General features: G+C 44.3%; 1 protein-coding gene across 4 annotated transcripts in view; it reads left to right on the top strand.

Moving 5' to 3' along the window:
- The window catches only part of MAPRE1 (microtubule associated protein RP/EB family member 1), a 46419-nt gene that overhangs the window by 11659 nt on the left and 7587 nt on the right, over positions 1–27173 (top strand). For 3 of the 4 annotated variants that reach the window (XM_029220604.1, XM_029220602.1, XM_029220605.1), the window contains exons 2-6: positions 4885–5008; positions 15527–15672; positions 17374–17581; positions 21471–21592; positions 26163–26315. In XM_029220604.1, coding sequence (XP_029076437.1) covers positions 4888–5008; positions 15527–15672; positions 17374–17581; positions 21471–21592; positions 26163–26315 — 750 coding nt within the window. In that variant the 5' untranslated portion in view covers positions 4885–4887. Of the gene's footprint in view, positions 1–3549; positions 3590–4884; positions 5009–15526; positions 15673–17373; positions 17582–21470; positions 21593–26162; positions 26316–27173 lie in introns of those variants that run through there. The other variant, XM_029220603.1, reaches the window with a different exon arrangement.

Raw genomic sequence — 27173 nt, 5'->3', positions numbered from 1 at the left:
GCGCCGGCGGGTTCTGCGAGCGGTGCTCGGGCCGCTCCCCTCAGCGGTGCCGTTCGGGCCGGGTGGGGGAAGGGCGGGGCCGTGACCCGGCGCGCGCGGGCCAGGCTGGGGGAAGCGCGCGGGCCAGGCTGGGGGGCGCGCGCTCTCCGCTCTGCCGGGGGGCGGGGCCTCGGGCCGGAAGTGGGGGCTGCTGCTCGGCGGCGTGGGGGCTTATGGGCTGCGGCCGAGGCGTGGAACACGGACGGCGGAGGCAGGAGGTTCCGGGGTGGCTGTGCCGGGTAGGGGGCCTGTGTAGTTGAAGTGGGTCCTGCTGGGAGCTCTGAGGACCCCCACTGTAGGAGACGGTGCTGCCTGATTAAGAGTTCGGGTTTTGGATTCATACCTGTATTGAATTCCCTGCTGTGCGATCTTGGGCAGGTGATTTAACCTCTCTGGGCCTCAGTTTTCTCATCCGTAAAACGGGGGACAAAGATACTACATGCAGAAAGCTCTCGTCGTGGTACATAGCAAAAAAGCAAAAAGCAGGCCAGCTCACTGGACTTCCTCCTTTCTTCATCGGTATTTGTTGAGCGTCCACTAGGTGCTAGGCACTGTGCTAAGCGCTGGCTATACACCCAGGAGCAGGAGGGCAAAGACTTGCTTTCTAGGAGTCTACATTTTGGTGGGAAGACAGGAAATGAGAAAATTAATACTTGGAAAAGATAATTTTATATGCTCACTGGGAAGATAATATAACAAGGTGACATGAACAGTGCTTTTTCAGTCCCTGCTTCACAGCTGACCTGGGGTGCTGCAGGGCAGAGCTTGGCCTCTCCTCCATTTTGGGAATGAGACTCCTGAGGCCCACTGAAGGAAGGTACACCAGCCCTGCCATCCACCTCTGTAATGGGGTGTCTCTAAGAGTAGTAATAATAGCTGTTTGCTAATTGGGCACTTGCTGTGTGCCAGGTGTTGTGTGGCATTATGTCATTTAATATTACACTGTCTCTAAGAGTTATTATCTTCAGTTTACAAATTAGGGGACCGAGGCTCTGAGAGATGATTTGCTTTATGGTGTCCAGCAAGTGGCTGAATCCACATCTGTGACTTTTTTTTTTTTTTGCGGTACGCGGTCCTCTCACTGTTGTGGCCTCTCCCGTTGCAGAGCACAGGCTCCGGACGCGCAGGCTCAGCGGCCACGGCTCACGGGCCCAGCCGCTCCGCGGCATGTGGGATCTTCCCAGACCGGGGCGCGAACCTGTGTCCCCTGCATCGGCAGGCGGACTCTCAACCACTGCACCACCAGGGAGACCCGCCTGTGATTCTTGAGTCCAGGCCCTTAACCTCTGTATTATGCTGCCTCCCTGAGGATCAGATCTAGAGGGCATGTTTTATCCAATGTGCCCTTTGCGGTGGTGTGTCAAAGTGTGTAGTGGTTTCTGGCACATAGGGAAGCTTAGGACACGCTGTGCTTTCACTCAGATTCTCATTTAATCCTCACCACCACCTTGTGAAGATATTGTTCATCTTTTACAGGTGAGCTCTTTGTGATCCGGAAAGGTGAAGTATTTAATTAGGGTCACATTGCTTTTTTTCTGGTGGCAGCTTCCTCCCCCTCTTTCCATAGGGCTCAGTATGGTGCCTTGAAAGTAATAGGTGCTCATCAGCCATCAGTGAATCAAAGTGGGTTTGGGGGCCTGCTAGGAGACCTGCTGAAGGAGAAGAGATACCTGGAGAGGCAAGGGGGAGCTTTTTTCAAGGCACTTGAAACATGGATCAAGGAGCCTTTTAAGGCGGTGAGGTTTACGTGATGGTCATGGGGTCTTCCACTGAGGCCAAGCAGTGGGATCCTTGTAGAGGAAGAGTGAGCTGTCACGAGCTGTAGCTGAGGCTCTGAGGATTGGGCTCTGTTTTGACTGCCTGGAAGAGCCAATTAAGTAGTTGAGTTAGTGGATGTTTACTGCACATCTACAGGGTGCCTAACCCCATGCATTTAGTGGCTGCAGTTTGCAGAGCACATGGGGCCAGGTATTAATGTACTGCTAATGAAAGAGTTTTGAGTTATATGATGATGAAAGGCCATTCATGTTTTCTGAGGTGGGGTGTGGTTAGGAGACACACGTGGCTTAACCAGCTGCTTACACTTTATGGCAGCACGACACACACATCACCCGATGTACGTATATATGAGTGTCGCCAAAATAGATTACAAGTGCTCAGCCTGGGACCGTGGTGGTTTTTGTTTGGATGTGTCTCACCTTGGTACCTGATAATAGCATTTTGCGCACAGTATGCATTTCATTTACTCATTCATTTGGGGATTTTAAACAGAGGAGACACTTGGTCTGATTTTTGATTCAGAAGATTCTCCCTGGCTGCTGTGTAAAAACAGTTTGAGTTAGAGACTAATTTGATGGCTGTTGTGGTGGATGGAGATGAGAGATGGTGGTGGCAAGTCTCAGGCACTGTTTTTGGTGCTGGAGATAGGAGGATGAGTGAGACAAGGTCCCTCCCCGCCCTGGCGCTTGTTTGTTTAATACGAAATAATTTTTTGTGCATTATCTCATTTAAACCTCACCTCACCCTTTTCAGATAGGTAGCATTAACTCACAAGATAACTGAGGTGTATTGAAGTTAAGTAACTTGCCCAAGGTTATACAACTAATGAGTGACAGCCTCACGTTCAAACCCAGGCTTCAGATACTCAGCTCTTGGTATGGAGCAAATTGCCTACTGGTCCAGATCTCATCCGGGAATGATTCAGAAATGAAGAGGTAATGACAGTTGCAGAGGTTTGAATGAAGTGCTGTGGGATTAATTTCCCAGTGGAGTTAGGAACTAAATTGTATTGGCTCCTTGTATAACATGGTTTTCTCATTTGAGTTTAAGTAATACTGTTGATAGTTTGCTTTCTGAAAAGAGTTTACACAGACACATTTTTCTCTCTCCTGCCAGCCTGAAAACAGGTAGCATTTACTGAGCCCGTTGTGTGCAAGTCAGTGTGCTGAGTGCTGCGGGGAATGGGGGAATGTGGGATGTGAGGGCACAGACCTGCCAAGTCATTTATCTCTCTAGACCGCAGTCACCTCTGTTCATAAAAAGGGGATTGGATGGGAGATCTTCATCTTCTGGCTCTCACATTCTGTAGCTGTGTGACTCGTGAGGCGTGCAGGAGACACGTGGGAAGTCTAGCTAGTCGCTAGGTGAAGGAATGAAGTGCCACAAGAGAGCATGGCGACCCATGGTGGTTCCAAATTTGCTCTGAGTTTTTTTCCTCCTGTTGGTCATATTGATGTCACATGAAACGAGGAAAATTTAAATGTCAAGATCATCTTGAAATTTAATATTTTATAGTCATGTGTCCTTATGGTAATTGCCCAGGGATTTCATTTAGATCTGGATACACCTCCCCTTATCTCATATTGCTTGAGTCTTCCCTTCCCACTGTCTGTTCTCCACCAGCTGCCAGGGTGATCTTTTTCTTTTCTTTTTTTCTTTTTTAGCCACACTGTGCCAGCGGGATCTTAGTTCCCCGACCAGGGATCGAAGCCGTGCCCCTGGCAGTGGAAGCGTGGCATCATAACCACTGGTCTGCCAGGGAAGTCCCAGGGTAATTTTTTCAAACTTAAACGAGAGTGTGATTCTACCCCACTTAAATCCCCACAATGGATTCCTTAACAGTTAAAGAATAAAATCTAAACTCCTCAGCACAGCCTGCAGTCCTAACAGGATCTGGCTTCTTCACTTCTTTTCCCACTTCTGTTCCTGCTATCCCTCTGCTCACTGGCCTGTAGGCACCCTTCTTCCACATCTTCGCGGGGCTGCCTCCTTCTGATTCTTAAGCTCAAACATCAACTCCGAGAGGCTTTCCCTGACCGCATTCCCCTCCACCCTCATTACGTAAATGGTTGCCTGAAACGACATTTGTGTATGTGGTCAGTGTCAGACTTATACTAGAAAGTGAGCTTCCTGTGGACAGGCAACTTGTCTTTCCTGCATATCTGTTTCCCCTAGAACAGTGCTTGGTAAACATTTTCAGTTAATGTGTTTCTCTGTGCTTGTTGTTTTGAATTGGAAAGCCTGGCGGAAAGGTGAGGGGCAGATTTTCTAGGGGAGGGGAAAGAATGTGGATGATGGGGCCGGGCAGACTTGGCTGCCAATTCCTAGGGCTTCTGTGCTGCACCTTTTTCCTTACCTGTAAAATGAGGAGAATAAAGTGAGCCTTGCAGTGAGTTGTTGGGTTAAGTGACAAGTGTCTGCTAAGCTCCTGGTGCTTAGTAGGCCCTCAGATGCCCTGTCTTCAGGAGGCCCAGCAGAGAATTGGTACTAAGGTCTTTTCACTGTGAGGTCATTGCCAACACCTTGTAGTACTTAGGTTATTGAAAAGGTTATTTACTTTTTTGATTATAAAAGTGGACATAGTCTTTAAAGAAAATTTGGAAAACTTTATAGTGGAAACTAAAGAGAAATTAATACAAAAGCCCACCATCTGAAGAAAACTGGTGTAAACATTTTGATATGTTAGTGGATAAACTTGGATTGACGTTTTCTAAGCAGAGAACATTTTTGCTTGTGCATCAGCCTCCCTTCATAAAACAATCATTCCTTTACTTAGTGTCTTTTGTAGCTTAAAATTTTATGCCAATCCCATTAAATTTTATGCCAGTCACGTTAAAACGGGGCCTGAATTTTAGGCTGGCTGATGTATTTCATTTCAGGTCATGTTTATTCATGGAATCCAGGCTTGTGGCCGGAATCCTAGTGTCTCTGGTTTGGCCTGTTGGGGAAGAAGGTGAGGCTTATAAATTGAGTGTCCCCACAGGTCTGCTCTGGTGACTCCAGGAAATGCTTGCTCCTTCTTGCTGCCCAATAACACGAGTCCTTCTCTTTTCCTCACATGTGTAGAAGATGGCAGTGAATGTGTACTCAACGTCGGTCACCAGTGATAACCTCAGTCGACATGACATGCTGGCCTGGATCAATGAGTCTCTGCAGTTGAATCTGACAAAGATTGAACAGTTGTGCTCAGGTAAGAGAAATCAGTAGGCCCCTTTTCCAGGAAAGTCTGCGGGTCCTTCAGGGATGCACAGGCCCGTATCTGATTGCAGAAGGTGCAGGTTCAGGTTCTGTGTTGGGGCTGCCCGGTTTCTTTCAGCTCTGCCCTGATTCCACTTCTGAGAGGAACTGTGCTTAAAAAGAGCATGCTCTGTTCTGGCCTGTGTGTCCACTGTCTCCTGCTGTAGAGGCTCCATTCTGAGGCCTGCAGCTTAGTCCCAGCTTCTCCATCTGCACTGGTGTGCATCCAAATTTGAAGTGACTTATTTAAGGACAATAATTACAATTGTTCTAGTTCTATATTAGTTTATCAGTGGTGTTTCTTTTTTTTTTTTAATTTATTATTTATTTTTGGTTGCATTGGGTCTTTGTTGCTGCGTGTGGGCTTTTCTCTAGTTGTGGCGAGTGGGTGCTACTCTTCGTTGTGGTGCGTGGGCTTCTCATTGCAGTGGCTTCTGTTGTTGCGGAGCACGGGGTCTAGGCGTGCAGGCTTCAGTAATTGTGGCACGTGGGCTCAGTAGTTGTGGCTCACGGGCTCTAGAGCACAGGCTCAGTAGTTGTGGTGCACGGGCTTAGTTGCTCCACTGCATGTGGGATCTTCCCGGACCAGGGCTCGAACCCATGTCCCCTGCATTGGCAGGCAGGTTCTTAACCACTGTGCCACCAGGGAAGCCCTCAGTGGCGTTTCTTATTCCCAAGTAGCACAAGCCCAAACTCAGGCAAGTTTGCCATTTCAGCCACAACTTTATTGACCTACTGTTTACTAAGAATCTGGCAGAGAGGTAATGATTTAAAACAAGAACAAAAACATGTTCTGTTTCTGTCTATACTAATTGTATAACCTTTAGAAAACTAGAGAGAAGAAAATAAAAAATGCCGGTGGTTTCATTTTGAGAAAGCCACTGTTTGGGTGTTTTCTGTGCACGTATATATTTGTATATATTCCAGCTTTTTTTCACTTAACATTAAATTGTGGATATTTTCTAGTGTTTTTCACTGTCTTGGAAATAATTACGTTTAATGGCTGTATACTATTTCTTTCTGTAGATATGGTGGAGTTGTTTAATATCTTCCCAATTTTTGGACATTTAGGTTATTTCCAACTTTTCTTTCTTTCTTCTTTTTTTAAAAAATAAATATTTATTTAGTTTTGGCTGAGTTGGGTCTTAGTTGCAGCACGCAGCATTTTTTTTTTATTAAGTTTTGTGAACTTTCAGATGATGGTAGAAGTGTACAGGCATACCTCGTTTTTTTGTTGTTTCTGTTTTGTTTTTAAATTTATTTACATTTATTTATTTAGCTGCGTCGAGTCTTAGTTGCAGCACGTGGGCTCTTTGCGACACACAGGCTTCTCTAGTTGCGGTGTGGGATCAGTAGTTGCGGCGCATGGGCTTAGTTGCCCAGTGGCATGTGGGATCTTAGTTCCCTGACCAGGGATCGAACCCTTGTCCCCTGCATTGGAAGGTGGATTCTTTTTGGTTTTTTTGGCTGCGTTGGGTCTTCATTGCTGCATGTGGGCTTTCACTAGTTGCGTCTAGCCGGTGCTACTCTTTGTTGTGGTGCGCGGGCTTCTTATTGTGGTGGCTTCTCTTGTTGCAGAGCACAGGCTCTAGGCGCGCGGGCTTCAGTAGTTGTGGCATGCGGTCTCAGTAGTTGTGGCACATGGGCTTAGTTGCTCTGCAGCATGTGAGATCTTCCTGGACCAGGGGTTGAACCCGTGTCATTGGCAGGTGGATTCTTTTTTCTCTCTTACATAAGTTGTTTTTTTTTTTGCGGTACGTGGGCCTCTCACTGTTGTGGCCTCTCCTGTTGCGGAGCACAGGCTCCGGACATGAAGGCTCAGCGGCCATGGCTCACGGGCCTAGCCGCTCTGTGACATGTGGGATCTTCCTGGACCGGAGCACGAACCCGTGTCCCCCGCATCGGCAGGCGGACTCTCAACCACTGTGCCACCAGGGAAGCCCTGGCAGGTGGATTCTTAACCACTACGCCACCAGAGAAGTCCCTGGAAGGCGGATTCTTAACTACTGGACCACCGGGGAAGTGCCCAGGGATCTTTAGTTGTGGCATGCGAACTCTTAGTTAGTTGTGGCATGTGGGATTTCGTTCCCTGACCAGGGCTCGAACCTGGGACCCCTGCATTGGGAGCGTGGAGTCTTAGCCACTGGACCACCAGGGAAATCCCTCCCCTGTGAGATTTAATCTCAGTTTTATAGATAGTCAGAGAGGCTAGATGTGAAGTTGTACAGTGAGACAGGGTTGCCCAGGAGCCATGCTTATTAAACATCAGTTGCTCTGTTAGTCTTAGGCACTGGCTGTTAGTCTTAGATCCGTGCTGCTTTCCCCCTGCTTTCTGTTAATTCCCTCAGTTTCACTGCCACATCCCCATTTGTTGGAGGCTTTTAAAGCACTTGTTTGCCTGGTGATTAATGGGGGGGATGAGGTCATCTTAGTTTTCTTTGGAGCCAGCTTTTTCACCAGCAGTTTCTCCCTAAAAATTACTTCTTTCTATTATAAATATACTCCAAGATGTATTTCACTTAGTTAATTCAAAAATGAGATCTCTTTTCACATGTAGATAAGTTGTATATGTGCTGATCTGGCTCCAGATTTGTCTCATTCAGACAGGGAGCTGTCATGAGTAGTCAGGACTTGGCATGAAGAGACTTCAGTCTGCACTGAGCCATGTGACTTTGGACGAGCCCCATAACTTTAAAAAAAAAATTATTTTATTCTTACTTATTTATTTTTATTTCTTGGCTGCTCCGTGCAGCATGTGGGATCTTAATTCCCCAACCAGAGATTAAACCCACACCCCCTGCATTGGAAGCACGGAGTCTTAACCACTGGACCACCAGGGAAGTCCCAAGTCCCATAATGTTCTGGTTCCTCATCTATAAACTGGGGTAGTAGGATCTGGTTCACCTTTTGCACTGTTGTGAGGCTCACCTGTAAAAATAGCTCTCAGATACTGATTCTGCACCAGACCCTTGAGGTGAACCTAGATCTCTCAAGGGGCAGGACACATTCTCGTTTTACACAGGAGGAGACTGCACGGGGCACAGCTTAGACGTTATAGAGCCTGATTTTGAACCCAGGATCTTTCTGACCACACAGCCTATACTCTTTCTGCTGTATACATGCTGTGTCTTTTAAAAGAAGCATTTGGAGGAGAGTTGAACAAATGTAAATTACATATTATCAATTATAGTGATATTGTCTCATTAAAAATCTGAAGAGTTTCAACTTTGCCTGCTGCCTGCCATTTTTCTTATCCTAGATAAAGGGCTTTTCCCCAGTAGAACGTGCAGAATACTTCTTTTTTTTTTTTCTTTGAAAATTTATTTATTTATTTATTTTTGGCTGCGTCGGGTCTTCGTTGCTGCGCTCAGCCTTTCTTGTTGCAGCGAGTGGGAGCTACTCTTCATTGCGTTGAGTGGGCTTCTCATTGTAGTGGCTTCTCTTGTTGTGGAGCACGGGCTCTAGGCTTGCGGGCTTCAGTAGTTGTGGCACGTGGGCTCAGTAGTTGTGGCTCATGGGCTGTAGAGCACAGGCTCAGTAGTTGTGGTGCACGGGCTTAGTTGCTCTGTGGCATGTGGGTTCTTCTCAGACCAGGGCTCGAACCCGTGTGCCCTGCGTTGGCAGGTGGATTCTTAACCAGCAGGGAAGTCCCAGTGCAGAATAATTATGCACGTGATTTATAAACAAACTTCTGTTCACAGCTAGTTCACCTCTTGAGAGCCATGTGGGACTTTTCTCAGAGTATGTAGAAGGTTGTGTTGTGTTTCACATTGACGTTTAGGAAATGGGGTCTCAGCTTCCAGTATGAGACCAAACAGGATGAGCCGCAGACACCGTGTCCTTGAAAAAGGTCTGCTGCCTGAGGATTGGAGTCAGAGAGGAAGTGAGGCTCCTCAGATTCTCGTGTTTACTGAGGCCCGAGGAGAATCCGAGTGACGTTTAACACTGGAGCCTGGTCCCTCCTGATCTTACCTCTGATGAGCAGGGGGTCATGCAGATCAGAATTCTCTACCAAGCCCAAGCTTTGAAAGGTAGGAATAGGTTTTTCCCTTGAGAGGGCAAAGCTCTGAGGTCGTACACTATTCATGTGCTGGCTGCCTGTGAAACGGCTGAGTTTTATCAGCATTGTGGGCTCCCTGCCTCCAACAGTGAAGTGAGCCATTGCTTAGCTCTTGTAGTGAGATAAGGTGAGGATGACTTTCAGTGATAGAGTGGCCGCTTGTTTCAGGATTCATTACATTCCGTAGTCTCTCTGTTTTGGAGAGTTAGTCAAGTATTTTGAAAAGATAGTCATCAAGGAAAAAACACTGATCACAGAGAAAGATTCTGATGGGATCGCTTGTGTCAGAAGGGGGATGCTGAAAAAAAAAAAGGAGTTCCCTGGTGGCCTAGTGGTTAAGATTCTAGGCTTTCACTGCCGTGGCCTGGGTTCAATCCCTGGTTGGGGAGCTGAGATCCTGCAAGCCAGGCAGTGTGGCCCCAAAGAAGGGGTGGGGGTGGGGGTGCCATTTGCTTTCCATTCCTCTCTTCCTTCCGATTCCAGTCCACGATCAGGCCCCTCTGCGCTTTTCCAAGGGCCCAGCATGGTGCTCTGAACATGTCAGGTGGCCCTCACTGAATGTTCTCAGATCCCCCTTCCTTGCCTTCTCCCCTCCATCCTGGCCTCCTTCACAGTTCTGTGCTGTACAGAGTAGAAGAGGTGTTTGGATGCTCCCAGGCAAAAGCTAGGTTTCCTTTTTTCTTAGCTCATTGTGGGGCCCTGCCGGCCCTCAAGCTGATGTAAAATAGCTTGTCAGTCTTGCTCCCAGAGCTGCTCTGAAGTGAGACCAAGAGCCTGACCAGGCCTCACCCATTTTGTTTTCTCCTCGAGTTGGCCCCCTTTTCCAGACACTCCATTTTGGGCCATAATTCCACCATTCTTCTAGTGTCGCAGGCCTGAGAATCATCTTTTTAGGCTAACTCACAAAATTCTCTGTGTCTTCTGCAGGGTCTTTTGCTGTAACCCCTTCTCAGTTTGCAGGCTGCTGCCATAGTGGCCTCCTAACAGGGCCCTACGTTCCCTGCAGGCTCCCCTCCCCCACTCTTCTTTTACTGTATCAGATGGTCTGCAGCCTTTCAAAGAGACCATTTTTTATTGTCACTTCTCTGCTCAAGGAAGTACCTCTTTGAATTATTTTGCCTAATTCTTCAGGTACTTCTTGGTGTTAATTAAAGCAAGAGACAAGAAACTTATTTCCTTCTGATTATAAGTAATTAGGTCTTCTTCATAGAAACATTAAGAAGAAAACCATAATCTGCTGTATTGTCACAAGTGATAGTTATTGTTATCTTTTAGCTGTATTTTTTCCCCCTAATTATGGTTTAATTTATTGAACTCTTACTATAGGCCAGGCACTTTCTAAAGTGCTTTACCTATATAACCTCTGTGTGGGGGGGTGGGGGGGGAGGTAAGGACTGTCATCACCATTTTATAGATAGAGAAACTGAGACAGAGAAGTTAAACAGCTTGCCCAAGGTTACTCATTTTAGCTGTACGTTCAGTATTTTCTATAATTTTAAAACATAATTGACATACTTTTTGAATAACTGAAAGTCTCAAATGGTTTAAAATTCAAAAGGAACAAAAACAGCAAAAAGTCTCCTGTGAAAAGTAAGCCCATCTACTAGCCACCCAGTTCCCCAACCCTGAAGTAACCAGTGTTATCAGCTGGGTGGCCTCCAGAGAGAGTGTATACAAGCAGAAACATCCATCTGTCTGTGTTTTGTGTGTGTGTTCTCTTCCCCCCTTTTACACAAGTGGTAGTGTTTAATTGCACTGAACACTCTGGAGAGTGTTCCATGTCCATGTAGCAGGTGCCACTTTCCTTTCTTTTATGGCTGTGTAGTGCCATAATTTCCTTGGATCAGTCCCCTATTAATGGACATTTAGTTTGTTTCCAGTCTATTGCTATTACAGACTGTTGCAGTAAGTAACAAATACAAGCACACAATGTTGTACGGTTTTGTTTCTTGCTTTTAAAATTAAAATAGGATTATGTTTCGCTTGTTAAGATGTCTCGAGGCTGACTTTTTTTTTTTTTTTTTTTTTTGCTGTACGCGGGCCTCTCACTGCTGTGGCCTCTCCTGTTGCGGAGCACAGGCTCCGGACACGCAGGCTCAGTGTCCATGGCTCACGGGCCCAGCCGCTCCGCGGCATGTGGGATCCTCCCGGACCGGGGCACGAACCCGCGTCCCCTGCAGCGGCAGGCAGACTCCCAGCCACTGCGCCACCAGAGAAGCCCGAGGTCGACTTTTAATGTCTGCATTAATGACTCCTCACAGCCTTCTATTTCCAAATTTTATTCATCCTTTAAGATGACTTAAGCCTCACCTACTTCCAAAAGCCTGAACACTTTTACATTTAATAGTGTTTCCTTTGTGTAAAACTTTGAGGACTCCTAATCTAGAGTTTTCTGATAGGAAGGCATTTATCCTTTTTTTTTTTGTTTGGCCGTGACGGAGCATGTGGGATCTTAATTCCCTGACCAGGGATCGAACCCATGCCCCCTGCACTGGAAGTGCAGAGTCCTAACCTCTGGACCGCCAGGGAAGTCCTGAAAGGCATCTATCCTGTGTAGAATATTGACTTCAGCTTTCATCTAATTCTCCAAGGAACCCTTGACCCAAAAGGGTTGAGAGCCAGTGCACTTGAGATATTGCAAGCTTTTGGAGAAGGGGCTGCATTGTGCCCTTGTGTGTCCTGTGCTTGTAGCACAGATCCTGGCAGCATGGGGCTGCAGTCAGCGGAGACTTGGTGGTTGGTGCCATGACACAGCTGGTCCAACCCGAAGTCTGTCTGCATTTTCCAGCCACAGATTTTACATAGACCTGTTCTCCTGCCCCAGATCATTGGGACAGCAGCCATGTAAGAGGGGTCCTCTTCTTTTTTTTTTTTTTTTTTTTTTAATTTATTTATTTTTGGCTGCATTGGGTCGTTGTTGCTGTACGTGGGCTTTCTCTAGTTGTGGCGAGCGGGGGCTACTTTTCGTTGAGGTGGATGAGCTTCTCATTGCGGTGGCTTCTCTTATTGCGGAACACAGGCTCTAGGCATGCAGGCTTCAGTAGTTGTGGCATGCGGGCTTCAGTAGTTGTGGCTCGCGGGCTCCAGAGCATAGGCTCAGTAGTTGTGGTGCACGGGCTTAGTTGCTCCGAGGCATGTGGGATCTTCCCAGACCAGGGATTGAACCCACGTCCCCTGCATTGGCAGGTGGATTCCCAAGCACTGCACCACCAAGGAAGACCTGAGGGGTCCCCTTCTTACCCTGCTTATGTTGCCAGCCTTTGTTATTAAGGCAGAGACTGGAAGGAAAGCCCCTTTTAACCTCTTCTGAAACAAGCTGAGACATCTACAGGCCAGGAGTTTTGAGCCCTTTTGTAGAAAAGCAGCTGACAGACTTCTTTGTAAAAAACATTTACCTTCTTTTTTTGTGTTTGATTATAAAATAATATTCATTGTAGTACATAATTAATATTTTAAAAATAGAATGTATTCAGTAGCAGTCCCCAGAGATGGCCACTGTTCAATCATTTTTGATGTAAAAAACAATAACTTTGTATGGTTTAATCTAATACATTGTGTTTTCTTTCTATTTTATAATATTTAATTTATTTATTTTTGGCTGCATCAGGTCTTAGTTGTGGCATGTGGAATCTTCGTTGAGACATGCGGCATCTTTCCTTGCATTGCGTGGGCGTCTCTCTAGTTGTGGCATGTGGGTTTTCTCTCTCTAGTTGTGGCACGCAGGCTCTCTCATTGAGGCACGCAAGCTTAGTAGTTGTGGCTAATGGGCTTAGTTGCCCCATGGCATGTGGGATCTTAGTTCCCTGAGCAGGGATTGAACCCACGTCCCCTGCATTGGAAGGTGGATTCTTTACCATTGGACCACCAGGGAAGTCTCCACATTGTGTTTTCTTCTAGTCTTTTTTTTTCTATGCATATATATTAAGATGGATCTTTTTACATATATGAAGACATTTTATAGATATGTTTTTGTATCTTGCTTTTTCTTGTAATATTAAATCTTGAGCTTTTCCCCCCACAATTAAAAAAAATGTGCTTTGAATGCTTGCATAATATTCTCTTAGGTGATGGTGTGCAAATTATGTAATTGATTACTCCTATTTTTGGACATATAGGTTGCTTCCATTTTTTACTCTTGTAAATAAAGTTACACAAGTTTCATGTGTAAATCTTTGCTGTATTTTTTAAAAATTGGTATTACTTTATTAAATTTTTTTTTTTTTTTTTTTTTTTTTGCTGCACTGGTGGCTTGTGAGATCTTAGTTCCCTGACCAGGGATTGAACCCAGGCCCTCGGCAGTGAAAGTGCAGAGTCCTAACCACTGGGCAGCCAGGCTATGATTTCTTAAAAAATCATTTCCTTAGGTTGGCTCCCCATGTGTTTATCAGCTGTTTACATTTTTTTGTGTGAATTGTCCAGTTGATTTGTCTATTTTTAGTGGGGTCTCAGTGTTTTTCTTTGTTAAATCTTTTTCAGTCAGAGTGTAGCAGCATGGTATACCTCTTTCTTCCTTGATTCAGGAAATGCTTCTTTATTCCAGGGTAGGGTGTTCTAATATGGTGTATAATGACATGGAAAAGAGCAATGGACCGGAAGTCAGGATACCTGGGGTCTGGTTCTAAGCTTGGTCTCTTGCCTCTGTAGTCTTTGGCCACAGTTTTTGGTCCTCAGTTTTTACATTTATAATGGCTATAAGGATTCTTCTATCACTAAAATAAAAACAACATTCTTCAAGCAGGTTTTTTCTGAGAAGCAGATGACTGCCGTTTTGAATGGAAAGTCCCACGAAGGGCCTGAGAATTTAGTAAATGCACATTATTTTGCTGGTTCAGAAAGAATATCTTTCATGTGTAAAGCAGTGCTGTGGGTGTAGATGCTTAATAGATTATCTTCTGTGTGTGTGTGTTTTAAGTTGATTTGTATGCATCAGGATCCAAACCAGATCTGTACATTGCAATTGGTAAATTATGACTTTTAAATCTCCTTTATTTTATTTATTTATTTTTTTTTAATTTATTTATTTACTTTACTTATTCATTTTTGGCTGCGTAGAGTCTTCATTGCTCTGAGCAGGCTTTAGCTAGTTGCGGCTAGCTGGGGCTACTCTTCGTTGCGGTGCGCGGGCTTCTCACTGCGGTGGCTTCTCTTGTTGCGGAGCACGGGCTCTAGGTGCGCGGGCTTCAGTAGTTGTGGTGCCTGGGCTTCAGTAATTGTGGCTCGTGGGCTCTAGAGTGCAGGCTCAGTAGTTGTGGCGCATGGGCTTAGTTGCTCTTGTGGCATGTGGGATCTTTCCGGACCAGGGATCGAACCTGTGTCCCCTGCATTGGCAGGCGGACTCCCAACCACTGCGCCACCAGGGAAGCCCAGTGCCTCCATTTTAAGAAGCATAAATATTGCTAATTCATTGCCTGGTACATAATTCCCACAGTATATTTCTGTTGGATGAGTAAATAGCCACCTCAAGAATCAGGCTTTCACTTTCTGGTGCTCCTTTCTACTAAGCATGTCACTCTGGTCATTGAAATGCTTCTGCTTTCTTTGTATCTTTCCAAAAATAATGATAATGGCACTGTTTATGCCAGATCTGGCAGGGAACCAATTTGGCCTGATGTAAAATAAGTTGAATATGCATATTAAGGCGGCCTCGTTCTGCAGAACACCTATTGCTTAGTCGCTGGATTTCTTGCCTCCTTTCCTGAAAGGGCAGTAAGTGCACATGAAGCCTGCCCTGTATTAGGAGAGTGTATTTTGGTAGGCATTAGAGAAGTAACATTCCTGGAAATATTAAGTGCCAGGAAAACACTTCTGGGGGTGGTGATGGATAAAAATGGGCAAGTGGATGAAGGAGTGAAATTGGGGAGCAAATGAGATGAAATATATGCAATAATTTCTTATAGTGGCCTTTAAAATTGAAAAAATTTAAATGGAGGAACACAAAAATGTCTTCAACTTTGTTTATAAAATAATAGGTAAGTTTATTTAGAGATGTAAAAAGCTCAGGGAGGCAAACATCTTAGAAAAAACTTTTTTTTTAAACCTGTGTCAGAGGATGGATCTTTGAAATACAGGGGAAATCCCTCCTCCCGCTGACATTCATTTTTCTTTGTAGTTGTCATTTTATTGTCATGCTGGTTTTCTTATAAAGAATAGTTTTAAAATTTCATGGGAACATTCCTCTTTTCATCATGGGGTTCCAGGTTGCAAGTGTGTTGTAGAACTTACCAGCTAAAACCACAGTCCTATTACCAATTTCGAAGTCAAGTGGTAATGAAGCTTTGGGGTTTTGTAGGTCCACTTCACAACTTTTAAAATTTAGTGGGTTAAGCAGGTTTGGGTAAATTTTCACTCCGCTGCTTTAATAGCTACTGCATTTAATGACCTAGTGTGTATTTTCTTCTGTTACTCATTCAGGGGCTGCCTACTGTCAGTTTATGGACATGCTGTTCCCTGGCTCCATTGCCTTGAAGAAAGTGAAATTCCAAGCTAAGCTAGAACACGAATACATCCAGAACTTCAAAATACTACAAGCAGGTTTTAAGAGGATGGGTGTTGACAAAGTAAGTAAACTTTATTCTTTCATTTAGGGTGTTTCTTAACTAGTGGTAATTACTAAGGATACAGATTCTGGGCCATGACTTTGGACATTTTTGTTTTTCTTTTCCCAGTTTATATGGTTATCTTTTCTCCAGTTAACAGAATTTACTGGGAGCAAAGTTTCCCTCTGCTCTCCTACCCCCGGTTCCCTTACGGTCTTCTTTCTTCATTATGAAGTTGGTAACTGTCTGAAAAATCAATCTGTAAATCTCTACCCATGATTTTTTTAAAAAATTTTATTGCTGTTTAATCTCTATTAGTCTGAGGTCTAACTCGTTTAATCTCTGAATTTACTTCTGTAAAGCATACCATATGGTAGAATAAGTAGCTCTAATAGAGAAGATTCTAGAAGTACTTGATTTTTATAGTAAAGTACAAAGAAGATGGCTGGCAGGTGCTGGAATGTTCCCTTTTGCTCCCAAGGTTATTTGAAGCTACCAGAAACACAGACCACCAGGCTTCATTAGGGTAAATAGCTTTGTTTTAGTAGATAACAGATTATTGCAAAATTAAGTAGTTTCCCCCCATTAGAAGGGCTTATCCTTTAAGCCATTTGGGGGGGGCATTTTTTTTAGTAAAGCTTGTAATCGTCCCCTGATTATCTTACTGCTGTATCTGGTTTTTATTTACTTTGAAATCAGTCTTATTTTTATTTTAGTTTTGTCTCTGTACAATATATAAAATACACATTTGTGTTGGAAGAATATCATTTAGTTATCAGGCATAGTTTAAACTAGGTGTAGCTTATTATATGCGGTAATTTTTCTTTTTATGGAATTTATTTTTTTGAATAAGGAAAATTTTTGAAGTATATAAGTTAGAATAGTGCAGTGATCTCCCATGTACCTCAGTGATTATCAACTCAGGGCCAATTTTGTTTCATGTATACCTCTACCCCTCCCCCTGTACTCGTGGATTATTTTGAAGTGAGTTACAGACATAACATTTTATTTGTAAATGTTTCAGTATCAGAGAAATTTTTAAAAAATTATTTGCTCAGATGGGTGGATATAGTTCAGATTGTAACTGGAATCCTTGAAGAGTTAAAAGATAATTAAGCTCTGGCCAGCAGTCCCACCATTTGAAGTAATACCTGATAACACAGTATTCTTGTACAATAAAAAACTTACAGGTCCTTTGAAGTATGTTTAATAGGACTGGAATTACTTGAAAAACATACCATTTTGTAGAAGTCTATCCCAGGACTGATTCCGTACGTTGACCTATTTTTAAGACAGAATTTTTTTTAGCACAGTTCATCGTGGATGCCTGTGGTTAGTTTGTGCTCTGGATTTCATACCTTGTGACAGGCACCGTGGCCGTGCAAGTTCCATGGGAGCTTTACTCTTTACAGTGGAATGACATATCTTAGGATGTGTTTGGATGTGTATATGTGACTTAATGTATGATACTTGTTTCTTTTGCATTTCTGATTTCTTTTGATGGACTTGGAGGGGGACTGGCTGTTGTTAAGTTCTCTGTGGAAGGCAAATTGAATGAAACTTGCTCTACAAACTTCCAGGGGCTTACTTAGCACTTAGTTCTTGCCTCTAAAATATTTTTTTCTCCTTTGGCAGAGCTTTATACTGATTTGATGGACATGTTTGATGCTCAACAGAAGCTTCTTCTTGCTTTGGGCTAAATAGTCTTTTGTTTCTCTGCAGATAATTCCTGTGGACAAATTAGTAAAAGGAAAGTTTCAGGACAATTTTGAATTCGTTCAGTGGTTCAAGAAGTTTTTTGATGCAAACTATGATGGGAAAGACTATGACCCTGTAGCTGCCAGACAAGGTCAAGAAACTGCAGTGGCCCCCTCCCTTGTTGCTCCAGCTCTGAACAAACCGAAGAAACCTCTCAGCTCTAGCAGTGCAGGTAAAACAAACGAACAAACAAACCAAAAAAACCCCAAAACCCCCCACACAAAAAATACCGTTTCCAAATACATTCATTCTTATAGTATTCAGTCAGAAGGGTTTGGGTAGCCGTAGGCTTAGGGAGCTTAAAGAGCATAAGCCCAGCCACATGGCCGAGGCATGGATTGTGGCATCAGGGCCCTGTGTTTGTTGTTAGATCTCTGGAGTCCTGTGTAATCACTTCACCTCTACCCTGCTGTTTCCTCCTCTGTAAAAGGGGAATTTCAGTACTTGCCCCTAGAGGGCTGTTCTTGAGGCCTGAATGAGTTACTGTATCGATTTGGCCAACACATTTTAGTTGGAATAGACGTCCCTCAGGTTAGCTCACGTAAAAGAGAGTTAGTTTGAACACAAGGGCATTTCATCTTAGAGCCCTCAGATGGGAAGTTGCAACCATACCTGAACTCCCAGGAACTGAAGGAGCTTTCTAGGTCTCTTGGGGACTGCTCTTGGCTCTGTGTCATTGTTCTGTCTGCAGACCAGCTTCCTGTGCTTACTCACGGCTTCTCTGCCGTCCCTAGAGTGCTAAGTTCCGTGCTGCCAGCAGAATCTAGGAGTCAGGGGGAGGCTGTTTTTAGACACTTTCTTTCAAAGTCTTGTCCTGGTAGGTTTCCCCAAATTGTTTGCAGTAGTACACTCACAGAACATATGCTTTGGGGCAGGGTGGATGTCCTGCAGGTGCTAACTCCTCTTCAGAAGGTGGCAAGAACGTTAGTTAAAGTCGTGTAGTGCCTTGAGAGGGGCTGATCCATCTGGTAGGTAGAGAGGGACATTGGGTACTTAGCAATTTTGATAGCTTTATTGAGCTCTGATTCACTTACCGTACAATTCACCCATTTAAAGTATACAATTGAATGGTTTTTAGTGCATTCATAGGTGTGCTCTACTATTGCCGTAATCAGTTTTAGAACATTTTCATTACCCCCCAGGAGAAACCTCATGTGTGCTTAATAGCAGCCACTTCCCATTTTCCCCCAACTCTCCTCGCTCCCTGCCAATCCTAGGCAACTACTAATCCACTCTCTGTCTATGGATTTACTTATTCTGAACATTTCTGAGTGGGATTATAGAATACATAGTCTTTTGTGTCTGGCTTCTTTCATTTAGCATAATGTTTTCAAGGTTCATCCGTATTGTATCATATATCAGTACTCCATTCCTTTTTTTTTTTTTTTTTTTTCCATTCCTTTTTATGGCTAAATAACATTCTATTGTATGGTTGTAGCACATTTTATTTATTCATCAGTTGATGGTGATTTGAGTTCTTTTCAGTTTTTAGCTTTTACGAACAATGCTGCTATGACCATTCATATATCATATACAAGTTTCTGTGTGGGCGTATGTTTTCTCTTGGGGTATATATCCAAGAGTATATACTCTTTTTTTTAAAAAAATTTTTTTAACGTCTTTATTGGAGTATAATTGCTTTACAATGGTGTGTTTCTGCTTTATAACAAAGTGAATCAGCTATAAATATAGATATATCCCCATATCTCCTCCCTTCCTATCCCACCTCTCTAGGTGGTCACAAAGCACCGAGCTGATCTCCCTGTGCTATGCGGTTGCATCCCACTAGCTATCTATTTCACATTTGGTAGTATGTATAAGTCCATGCCACTGTCCCACTTCGTCCCAGCTTATCCTTCCCCCTCCCCGTGTCTTCAAGTCCATTCTCTACGTCTGTGTGTTTTTTCCTGTCCTGCCCCTAGGTTCTTCAGAACCATTTTTTTTTTCTTTAGATTCCATATATATGTGTTAGCATACAGTATTTGTTTTTCTCTTTCTGACTTCACTCTGTAGGACAGACTCTAGGTCCATCCACCTCACTACAAATAACTCAATATCGTTTCTTTTTATGGCTGAGTAATATTCCATTGTATATTTGTGCCACATCTTCTTTATCCATTCACCTGTCAGTGGACACTTAGGTTGCTTCCATGTCCTGGCTATTGTAAATAGAGCTGCAATGAACATTGTGGTACATGACTCTTTTTTTTTTTTTTTTTTTTTTTTGCGGTACGTGGGCCTCTCGCTGTTGTGGACTCTCCCGTTGTGGAGCACAGGCTCCAGACGTGCAGGCTCAGCGGCCATGGCTCACGGGCCTAGCCGCTCCATGGCATGTGGGATCTTCCTGGACCGGGGCACAAACCTGTGTCCCATGCATTGGCAGGCGGACTCTCAACCACTGTGCCACCAGGGAAGCCCCATGACTCTTTTTAAATTATGGTTTTCTCAGTGTATATGCCCAGTAGTGGGATTGCTGGGTCATATGGTAGTTCTGTTTTTAGTTTTTTAAGGAACATCCATACTGTTCTCCATAGTGGCTGTATCATTTTACACTCCCAGCAACAGTGCAAGATTCCCTTTTCTCCACACCCTCTCCAGCGTTTATTGTTTGTAGATATTCTGATGATGGCCATTCTGACTGGTGTGAGGTGATACCTCATTGTAGTTTTGATTTGCATTTCTCTAATGATGTTGAGCGTTCTTTCATTTGTTTGTTGTCAATCTGTATCTCTTCTTTAGAGAAATGTCTGTTTAGGTCTTCTGCCCATTTTTGGATTGGATTGTTTGTTTTTTTGATACCGAGCTGCATGAGCTGCTTGTAAATTTTGGAGATTAATCCTTTGTCAGTTGCTTCATTTGCAAATATTTTCTCCCATTCTGAGGGTTGTCTCCAAGAATATATACTCTTGGAGCAGAATTCTTGGGTCATATGGTAACTCTGTGTTTAACCTTTGACAGAACTACCTGACGGTTTTCCAAAGTGACTGAATCATTTTATTTTCCCATCAGCAGAGTATATGAGGGTTCAGATTTCTCCAAATATTGAGTACTTTTATTCTTTAGCTTCTTAGAATGAGGAACTGCATAGATAACCCTGTGCATTTCATGTTTCAGATGAAAAAAACAGGCATGTGGAGACTTGCATTAAGTATTTAGTCTTCAGGTTAAACATATGCTAGAGATCCTCCAGCGGAAATGCCTGTTACTGTGGGTGAAAGGCCTGATGGTTATTGAACAGTTTGGGATGTCAGGAAAATGAGATATTTTTAAGCCTGGCATAATGTACAAGCTTTACAAAATACATGCTGAATGAATAAAATCATGAATGATAAATTTACCTTGAGGTAGCCCATTCTTGATTATTCTTAATTATTTTAACTTGTAGATAGATTGGCTCCTTGTCGCTTTTTCCTCGTCTTTGTCTGCTTTGGCCATTCATACTGAGAGAAATCTTTAAGTACTGGTCAGTGTACTGCTTTTCTCTCCTAACCCTTCTAAACACCTTTTAAAAGGGAAGCAGGATGGGGTTTTGAAGTCATTAGTGGTCAAAGCAGGCTCTACCCCCTCATCTTCCCAATCCAAGGAGCCTGAGGTTCTGAGTTAGGAGGCACCTTACTTTCCAGATGGGGAATTGTGGGCACCCCACGACAGCTGGGATTGTGAGCTTCTGGCCTGAAGTTTTCCTTTGCTCCATAAAGCTGCCCTGTCTGTGGATGTGGTTGGAGCTGGGTTAAGGTAGATCATCTGTATGTACCAGGATGACTTTGCCTCTTTCAGATGATAGTCCTGTCCACCCCAGCGGAGAAAAGGCCACGCCAAAGGACTTATTCCCAGCACGAAAGATCGTGGCTAAAATTGGTACTTAAATGTGCTGCCAGGATGAAAAACCACTTTGGGCAAACATGGGGTGCAGTCTTGCATGCTGGGCTCTCTCTGTTGGGTCTCCTCACTGCATAGCTGTGGAGGGCAGTTGGTCACAGCCTCCTTTTGTTGTCTGGTGGGTTCTTTTTTGTCTTGAAATTTCTCCTCTTAAAAAAAAAAAACAACTCTGCTCCTCTCAGCTCCACAGAGGCCCATTGCAACACACAGAACTACTGCAACCCCTAAGGCTGGCCCGGGCGTGGTGCGGAAGAATCCTGGTGTGGGGAACGGGGATGACGAAGCAGCCGAATTGATGCAGCAGGTAGGCACCTCTTGTGTCCAAGACAGGAGCCACCTTGGGGGAAAGGTGCTTGCTGCCCTGACCAGGGAGGCTTGTCCGTGTTCTTGTGGGAAGACCTGCCTTGTGTGCATACCAAAGCAGTCTTCATGACACGTGTGAGCACTTTGGAGCTGGTGGGCACTGCGAGCCTGGAGGTGACGATGGAAGAGAGAGGGACCCGGCATTTTTGAGCGCTGTTACATCTATTTCTGTTAGAAACCCATGTCTGTTTGGAAACCTGCCCATACGATGGAACCCTGTTGAAAGTCTTTGGAACGCTGTCAGGGTTCTGTGGGATTCGGAGAATGTCTCCTGAATTTTGGCTCTGACAAAAGATAGATTTCCCTTCTAAATGATAATTTAAAAAAAGATTCCACAGTCTCTCTGCTGAAATCCTGGGCCACTAGAGTATCAAGTTGAGAGTGGAACTGGTATGCAAAGCCTATTGCTTTTCTGTTCTTAATAGGTCGATGATTTGAAACGTCTTCAGGATTAAATATCCTGAAGGTACTTGGGAGAGGTCTCTGTAGATCAGAACAAATTTTAGACTTTTAGATATTTTCTCACTAATTCTTATAGTTTTATTTGTTTGTTTGCTTTTGGATGATTCTCTTGATTAATTCCAGATTTAAAATCAAGGATGCTCTGTGATTCCTGTGACTTCGGGATTGAACCCTTTTACTTTCCTTTTAAAAGCCAAGTCCTAAAGCCTGGAGGAAATGGCCTCACTTTAATCCAGAAGCTCTTGTGACCCAGATCATACTTCTAGGAAATCAGGACACAAAAGCCTGCTCAAAGATCACATTTGGTTTTTTCCATTCTTTGATTTGTGTGTGCCTCGTGGTCACAGGTGCCTTGGGAGCATGGAAGTGACTGGGTCACCATCCCCATTGTTGTGGCAGCCTCAAGCACCCTGTGGGCACTGTCACTGTGAGTGCATAAGTCCTGGAGAATAAGGAGCCTTCCCTGTAACTGTTGGTGTCCAGGCACAGGTGTACACAGGAAGCAGTCTCAGTGAGAAATAGGGTAAAGAGGTGTCATTGCCGAGGCCTGGCAGCCAGCACTGGGTTGGCCTTGTGCTCTCCAGGAGAAGATGCAGTGGGTTCCATGGGACTGCTGTTCAACTGGTGTCCGGTGTGAGGGAGCAGTGACTTTTTGGGTTGCGTAGATTTGGGGCGCATCCTGGCTCTGCCACTTAACTTCTACTTGGGGCAAGTCAGTTAACCTCTCCGAATTCACTGCCTCGTATGCAATGGGGCTAATACTTTGGTCACGGTAGTTGAGCGGATTTCATGAGCTGATGTTTTGCCAAGTACCTGGAAGGGCGTTTGGGATAAATGGGGTAAATGGCAGTGGATGAAAGACAGTTGTGATTGTCATGGTTCTTGTCTATGGGCTTGATAGAGTGAAATAGGTTCTGAAGTATGTTTTAAAAGTTCATAGGAGTTAGATTTTTTTTGGTGAAACACACAACTGTTAATAGCAAAAACAAAACTACCATTTTTAGAGTGTGAGCGCCAGTGCTCTTCTAAGCATTTTCTTTCATTTTTGCAGCAGCTGTGTGAAGTGTTACAGAGGACAGTGCGGCTTGGAGAGGTTAAATAGCCCGAGTTGAGGTTTAGACCCAGCTCACAGCCAGCTGGTCCAGCCCTGCCTCAGAACTGATTTGTTTGGCCTGAACAGGGTTTTGATTTTTATTATTATTTTTTTTAATATGAAGGATTTTAGATTCTTTCCAGGTTGCCAAAGTCCTGAGCACACCCTGTTACTGACTCCCATGGCCCATTTACATGATGTCTCTAACCCTGAAAGTATTTGAAGTGGTGACCCTTGATAAAGGTGTGGAGGTCTGGGGGACACGACTGATGTGGGGAAAGTAGAGCCACATGGGCTTGGTGGGCTAAGAGGAGAATGGTTTATTCTACATAAATTACCTTGTGGTGTTCATAAACTTTGGGAGATCTGCAGTGATTCCACACTGTTAAGTCATCCTGGAGAAATGTTCTTTTAGTTGATTTTAGCCCAAAGCACTGATGTTCAGTAGAAATAGAATGTAAACCAGAAATGTGAGGCACATACAGAACTTCAAGTTTTCTGGTAGCCACATTGAAAAGAGTAACAAGAAACAGGTTAGATTAATTCAAATAACACATTACCCCATGTATCTAAAATATTAGCATTCTGACATGTGATCATTACAAATAATTATCAGTGAGATGTTTTACATTTGAACATTGTACTAAGTCTTTGTAATCCAGTGTGTGTTTGATCTTTACAGCCTGTCTCAATTGCACTGGCCACATTTCAAGGGCTCAAAACACCACATGTGGCTCATAGCTACCTTATTGGCCAGTGCAGGCCCAAAGCGTTCTCCTTGGGCTTCTTAGGTTACAGCTGTTACTTAACTATAAGAGAGGGTTCTAAGAGTGACGCTGATTACTAGCCACAGATTTTTAATAACCTTATAAATAAGCAGTTAGAGGAGTGCCAAGTGAAAGCTGATGACTTAGTCTACGCGTGTTGTTTCTTGTGGATTCATAGTTATTGAGTGATGTCAAGGAGGGCTGCTGCTTTGGCCTTGTGGGTGGGACCTATCCGGCTGGGTTCTGGTGCCCTTGCTGATTTGTAGGCCAGAGAAGTGTTCAGTGGGTTTGTGAGGGAGGCACTAGTGTAACGTGTGTGTGCAGATGGACTCCAAGCCACCATGCCTCGTGAAGCTGTTTTGACTTCCCTTTCCTTCTCTTGTGACTAGAAGGCCTCTTTCCTGGCTCGTGGACCTTGGGCTGAAGATCCAAGGCAGCTTCCACTACTGGGGATAGTCTGCTCTTGCCCTTTTGTCCCCTTCTTGTACTCGCTCCACTTTGGGAGTGACTGATAGTTTAAGGAAAGGCAACAAATAGCAGTTAAAGCAGGGGTGGGGAGGGTGGGGGCAGATGGATGATTTCGTTTTGCCGGTGACTAGGTGGTGTTAGTACTTTATTGAAACTTTCAATTATTTTTATTTTTACTTATTAAAAAAATTTTTTTTTTTATTATTTTTTGGCCGTGCGGAATGTGGGATCTTAGTTCCCCCACCAGGGATCGAACCCATGCCCCCTGCATTGGAAGCGCGGAGTTTTAACCACTGGACTGCCAGGGAAATCCTTTCAGTTATTTTTAAAAGTGATTTCTGTGGTTGCTAAAGGAATAGTGAGAGGGTGTCTAGAACCTTGATTCTAGTTTGGTCTTTTCAGGCCTTTGATGTTGAACATTGAAATTAAGTCTTTGACAGAATGGTCCTGGTGGTTCGAGTCACCTGCTTCTGGATCATCTCTGGATGCTTCTCAACTGCAGGTTACGAAGGGACAGGATTTGATCCTTTCGGTTGGGTCTGGCTTCTTCATCAGGGAAGCTGGATAAGCTGTTTCCTTGTTTTTGCAGCTAGAAGTTCAGAAGGTAGACTAGATTTCACTGGTGTTTCTGGCTCTCAGAATTCCCTGCTACCCAAATTGTTCTCAGCAGCTGCACCTTTGGTTCCCTGGCTCGGCCTTCCACGGGGCCCTAGCCTGTAAGGCCTGTGAGGATTTTATGCTGCACCCTATGCCATGTATTTTGCATTCAGTGAGAGTTAAATTGAATTCACATTGTAGATTTGAGTATACTGGAACGAAGACATACTGTGCTTAAAATACACAAAGGGCTGTGAGAGTTGTTACGACTTCTATTACTTGTGGCTGGATAGAGTCCTGGCACAAGCACTGAGATTTATTTCTTCATTGCCCCTTTGTGGAAATTAGAGTCCATCAGTGGGGCCCCTGGAGGATCCTGCAGCACAAGTGGTGTGAGCTGACAAGATGCTCAGGGGAGCTAGCGGTGGAATGTGGTGGGGTCTGCTCCCTGCCTCTGCTGTCTTCTCTCCCTTTTGAAACTCTCTTGGGAGAGAGAGTGATGCAGGGACCCTCTCATCAGAGGATGCTTTTCTCTTGAGTCATGGATCGCCCCCTAGCCCCACCATATTGGGGGGAGAAAGAACCATTGAGTTTCCATACCCAGGCCTGCCTCAGTGCTAGCTGTCTTTGGCTAGTATTAGTCATCTTTAGATCGTTTTCCCCTCCTGGCTTATCATTTCTACCCTGCTCCCTTGGACCAGACCCTCTCTTACCATTGACTTCAACTTGCAGAAAGACCTGAACTTGATTGACCAAGTGCCCTGGTAAGGACTCAGTATATGATGGGCAGCCACTCTGCTGGGCCAGGTTGTGGATTCTGCTTCTGTATTTGTCTCAGGCTCCCATGGGTTTTTCTCTTTGATCTTGTCTTAGTCCCTGAGAAGTTCCTGCATGTTCCATGATATAGCCTGTCCTTTCCTGGGAATTGTTATAGTCAGGGTGCCATGAACAAGCCCATGTTATTTATCTGGGGCTGAAGAAAATTGACATTAAACTAAAGTGGGGTTTTGTCCTTGTTAGAGAGTTTGATGAAAACCCACATCTCCTTTTGGGTTAGAAGCTTATCTGATGTGCTGTTGGTGCATGAATGACAGGTGTCTAACCCTTTCTAATGTTTTGTGCAGGTCAACGTATTGAAACTTACCGTCGAAGACTTGGAGAAAGAGAGAGATTTCTACTTTGGAAAGCTAAGGAACATTGAATTGATTTGCCAGGAGAACGAGGGGGAAAACAACCCTGTATTGCAGAGGATTGTGGACATTCTCTATGCCACAGATGTACGTGTTGACATGAGGATATTTTCTTGCCATTTTGCCACCTAAGAGAAGATAGAAATATCTTTTCTGGTTGGTTTCGGCAAACTCGGTACTGATGCTTGCTGTGTTTCAGCATAACATTCATCAAAAGACTTCATCTTTTGACCCTTAAAGTCAGCCAGAGAGAGCACCTCTGCCCAGCTTCAGCCTCTGCCTTGAGGTCTGTGAGCCTTTGAGGCAGGCATAGGACACTCAGGTGGCTGGCTGCCCTGCTTCTGTAGTTTGTGACCACTGATAGGTCATGAGTGCCACAAGGTGCTCTTAACCCCGCTATCCCCACTCCACCCCTTTTAGCTTGGACCCCTCAGCCTGAGGTGCTGCCTTCTTTTTAATAGGGCCCTAGGCGTGCCCTGGAGAACCAGGCACATGACCCCTATTTGATGTCTGCTGCCCACAGCTGTCAGAGTGTACCTTTTTCCTCCCAACCTGGAGTGTATCTGGTTCCTATTTCCCCAAAGTGCTTTGTGGTCAAGTTTCTTGGGATCCATGTGTATTACAGAGCCAAATCTGCTGATATTAATCGTGCTGTGTTAGCTGAGCAAGGAAAACTGATTTTCCCTAGATTTAGGATTTGACATCTTGCTGTGTCCACTGTTTAATGGCTGCAATTATTTATAATTCTTCTGCATGCCTAGCAAGGTCTTCAGGATCAAACTACAGTATATGTCTACGTGTTTCGTAGTATGTGGCAGTATACAAATATAAGGCAGCATTAATGCTGTTACTAACAGTGTGCTCTAAACATATCAAGTGAATTTGGGGGGATTAAGACAGATGACTGAAAAATTGATAATTTGTTCAATAAATCCTTATTTCGGG

The sequence above is a fragment of the Monodon monoceros genome, unplaced genomic scaffold (assembly GCF_005190385.1).
Source record: "Monodon monoceros isolate NGI ecotype Baffin Bay Population unplaced genomic scaffold, NGI_Narwhal_1 Super_Scaffold_13, whole genome shotgun sequence".
Classification (NCBI taxonomy): Eukaryota; Metazoa; Chordata; class Mammalia; order Artiodactyla; family Monodontidae; genus Monodon; species Monodon monoceros.
This window is presented reverse-complemented; position numbering and strand designations above follow the sequence as displayed.